This window comes from Dendrobium catenatum, unplaced genomic scaffold, assembly GCF_001605985.2.
Source record: "Dendrobium catenatum unplaced genomic scaffold, ASM160598v2 fragScaff_scaffold_1595, whole genome shotgun sequence".
Classification (NCBI taxonomy): Eukaryota; Viridiplantae; Streptophyta; class Magnoliopsida; order Asparagales; family Orchidaceae; genus Dendrobium; species Dendrobium catenatum.
In genome coordinates this window covers 2,475,285-2,479,790 of record NW_021320057.1, presented here as the reverse complement: position 1 = coordinate 2,479,790, position 4,506 = coordinate 2,475,285, and the positions used below count along the sequence as shown (strand labels likewise).

At 41.4% G+C, this 4,506-nt stretch overlaps 1 protein-coding gene across 1 annotated transcript; it reads right to left on the bottom strand.

The window, feature by feature from the left end:
* Window positions 1-359: 359 nt before the first annotated feature.
* LOC110104867 (cation/H(+) antiporter 15) lies at window positions 360-4,064 on the bottom strand. The gene is made up of 2 exons (XM_028700830.1): window positions 2,850-4,064; window positions 360-2,000 (listed from the first exon to the last, which is right to left on the bottom strand). Exons 1-2 carry the CDS (start codon window positions 4,047-4,049, stop codon window positions 813-815), a joined length of 2,388 nt encoding a protein of 795 aa, XP_028556663.1. The 5' UTR covers window positions 4,050-4,064; the 3' UTR covers window positions 360-812.
* Window positions 4,065-4,506: the final 442 nt, after the last annotated feature.

Here is a 4,506-nt window from a genome sequence, read left to right as displayed (position 1 = left end):
ATATTCATAATAATTATGATATATTTACTAATAAATTTCTACTATAAACTGTTCTAACATTTATATGACATTGAATCACTTTAATAAGTGATATAAATGTTATCATATTAATTTCAAAGCAAATTCAATGACTTGCAAATTTATGGCCTTATGGGAATATGATTTATGCATTATATTTTTTATCTCACATGTTGTATAAATACATAATATTATACTCTCATTTGATAAAACTAACTCTATATCTATTAAATTATATGATTTAAATTTTTAATTATATATTATAAGTTCATATTCCACTAATTCAAGAACTTTCAATATTTTTTTTATCCATCACAATATAATTTATATAAAAAAAATTCTAATATAAAATTTCGCAGTCTCACATAATATGTAAATAAACAAATAGTGGTATTCTCACTTTACACATCTAATTCTAAATTAGCAATATAATCTACAGTTTCAGAATCAATCCTACTCCCCCAAGAGAAATTATTTCATGCAGACGTAGAACCGGAAGAACTGTCCGATTATGTCAGTGTACACAGTATAAATACCTAAAATCTTAATTTTATACGCAATATATACTCACATGATCGTACGATTCTTCCAGTTATGCGTCTGAATAATTTCTCCTCCACTCTTATTCTGTGCAGACGTCGAACATAATTCACCATCTGGAGACCAACCAGAATGTGTCATATCATTAGTACCAAACACGATACCAAGCCGCATGAAAATGATGTGACTCGTTCTGATTGGTCTCTAGATAATAATTAGCACCCAAAGGGAAAAGAAATTAAACGACAAAACTGTCAATTAGCTTCCGCTAGCTCCTCCTCCTCCACCCCCAAATCTCTCCTACCCTGAACCACCTGATGCTGCTTCATCACCAACACCGATCCCGACGACATAAACTCCGACGAAGCCAACAAATCTCCGATCTCCCCCAACTCCCCTTCCCCCTCCCACTCTCCCATCCCCTCCGTAATCCTCCTTCCTTCTCCCCACCTCCTCCCCTTCCCCACCACATACAAACTATACTTCCCTTCCATCCCCATCAAAACCTCCACCGTCTCCATCCCATCCTTCACCTCCTTCTCCACAAACCACACCATCCCCGTCGCCACAAATCTCCTCACAAAATCCCTAACGAAATCCTCATCCTCATCATCCCTCTCGCCCACCAATCGATAAATTGTCACGCTAACACACGGATGCATCGCAAGCCTCCCTCCGTAAGCCATCGCCTCCCGATCATCGGCTCCGCCGATGAAAACCACCGCCACTTTATGCAAAACCCCTGCTCCGACCTCCACAAACCGTCCGCTCATCCCGCGGTCCACGAGAACCCCCACTGTGCACGGCGCGTGGCGAAGCGTGCGCCGATTGACCAGCCGAATCCCTTCTTTTCCAAACCCTAGCCTCCCGTCGAGCCTTAACCGGCGGTGAAAAGGGAGAATGATCAGCGACGCCCAGATGTCCTGCGCGGCGCGGCAGATGTCGAGATGCATGGTGTCGTAAGAGGAAATAGCGTTGATTTGGCGGAGAGGGATGGAGGTTTGGTCGACGAAGGCGTCAGCGGCAAAATCGATTTGGCGGGTTTGGTCGGGGAGGAGGTCTTTTTGAAAGTGGTGGTCGATGCGTTGGTGGTAGAGGGTGGTGGAGGTGAGGCGAGGAGTTAGTTGGAGGAGGTGGAGGAGATAGGCGGCGAGAGGGGAGCGGGAGGAGGGAACATGGGCGGTGGAGCCCGCAGATATTTCGAGGAGGTTGAGGATAGTGGGGGCGTCCTGCGGCGAGTGGAGGCAGGCGAGAACGCGGAGTTCTTTGTCGAGGTTGAGCCATTCGAGGCCCATGGATCTGTATTTTAGGGTTTTGCGTTCCTGGTTTATGAGGAAGGCGGCGGCGGGGCCGGCCATGATGTTGTTGAGGAGGACGGTGATTAGGATGACCATATATGTTGTTTGACCCCAAATCTGCAGAGAAGATAAAATTATGGATAATTGGTTTTTTTATTTTTTTATTTTAAAGCAATGCTATTTGAGAAATTTCTTATATATACAATTTAAAGAAAATAAAATGTGCTTTTTTTATTTTAAGAAACTGATTTTTATCATGTTCTTCAAGATTTGGACAGTAGTTTCACAAAGTATGATAATTGAATGCTAATTTAATAAATATACTAATCCTCTATGTTATATATAATTTTTCTAATAAATAATTATTTCATGACATCCTAATCAAATTTTTTAGCATGATATTTTTCTAAATTATTGAATAATCACATCATAAATTTTAGGATAATTTGCATACATATCACATAATTTTTATATATTTACATATTTCTAGGCATTAATAGTTACTTATTAAAAATCTTTAAATACATTAAAAATAACACTAATATCAACTAATTTTAATATAAAATACACATTTTATATGCACGGTTTATCTATTAAAACTTTATATAAAAATAAATATTAAAGTTGGATTTGCATGATTTATATATTAAAATATTATGTAAACAAATATTAAAGCTTAAATATTAGTTATATAAATAGTTGAATACATGAATTATCTAATATGCATGTATTTTTTTCTAAATTTTGCTAACTTTTTAGGGGATTTACATATATACCATAAAATTCTTATATATTTAACATTTAATTCTTTATATTCACTTATAGAGTTATATATCATTTTAATATGAAATTTATATAAATTATTATATAAATTCATAAAAATTTTAGGATATATTTGTAAATCCTCATAATTTTTTTGGGAGATTTACATAAATACTAATTTGTTTCACATATTTTTGATGCAATTATTTCTTGAAACAAAATATTACATACCTCATACTTCCTGGCAATCGATATAAGAATCATATCAACGTGCCCCTTAACGTTAAGCAGCAGCCCCAAAACGAGCCCTTCCCTCACCGTCATACCAACCAACCTCCCCCCGATCATCGTCCCCCCAATCTTCCCCGCCGTCCCCACCGCTATCAGCACCACCACCGCGATCGCCACTCCCCTCTCCCTCACCATCGTCAAATCGGTCTGAACCCCCGCGTACCCAAAATAAACCGGCACCACAAAATTATGCACAAAATAACTCAGACTCCCCATCACCGTCCTCGCCGTCGGCCCCGTCCTCGGAAACATTAATCCCAGTAAAAAACTCGCCATGGTACTGTTATAACCCATCAGCTCCGTCACACAAGAAATCACCATTACAAACATCAGTACCCCCAATAGCTCAATTCCTCTAATGCCTCCCCTGTCCTTATTCCTTCTGTTGAGCCATTTCACTCCCGGCCTCACTAACCCTAACGATCCGCCAATTAGGGTTAATGCCACTGCTCCGTTGAAGAGTTTCGACCCTGTTGAAGTCTCATCCCCGCCGATTCCAGTTGGGGAGAAGATGCTTATGACGGCTACGAAGAGTAAACAGGTCATGTCGTTGATGAGCGACGAGGCGATGAGGAGGCGGCCTGATTCAGTCATGGTGAGCTTTAGCTCGGTGGCGACGCGGATGACGACGGGGGAAGCGGTGCTGGAGAGGACGAGAGCGAGGGATAAAGCGAAGAGGGATTTGCTTCCGGTGGCGTTGGTGAGGTTGTAGACAAGAGGGGTGGCGGCGAGTGAGATGGCGGTGCAGAAGGCGGCGCCGGAGTAGGAGATGGCGATGGCGCGGCGGATGTTGCGGAGGAGATAAGGGGGGTCGAGTTCGAGGCCGACGAGGAACATGAAGAGCATGCGGGACATGGTGGCGATGCTGGTGAGGTTGTCCTGGTTGGAGATATTGAGGTATTCGGTGGCGAAGGGAAGGTGGCCGAGGAAGGATTTGCCGATCATGATGCCGGCGAGCAATTGTGAGACGACGCTCGGTTGGCCGAGGCGTTTGAGGAAGAAGTGGAGCATATGGGAGAAGGTGATGAGGAGGGAGAGTTCGAATGCGATGGTTGATACGTCGGCGAATATGTCTTCTCTTTCTTCTTGCTTGCATAGATCGAGTTGGTCGAGTGCGGAGAGGAGGTCGGTGGTGGCCATGGGATGCGGTGGAGGGGGTTTTCCGGCGAGGGGATTATCGGATTTTGTGGGAGATTAGATGGGTTCTTTTGAGTATGGATTTGTGAGGCTAGATTTGAATCTGTTTGGCGAGCAAAATTGGGCGGGTTGGTATTGCTGTTGCTGAAGAAGTGTTTGTTACTTGTTAGGCATTTTTGGTTTCGACGTTACTGAGCAAAAGGACAGGAAAAAATTAGGGAAATTTTCAGGATTTTATTTGTGTAGGGCAGATTTTATTTATTTTTAGCATTTTTTGGTTAGAGATGAAATTACTTGGCCACTAAAAGATTCTTGAGAAATTGCTTTTGAATGTATTCATCAAACTAAAATTTATGAAGATTTTTTTTTTTAAAGAAATTTTGTATGGACATTTGGGATAGAGAGAGAGTGGTGAAATTTTCATCAAAGCAAGTTTGCGTCAACATTAATTATCTCTCTA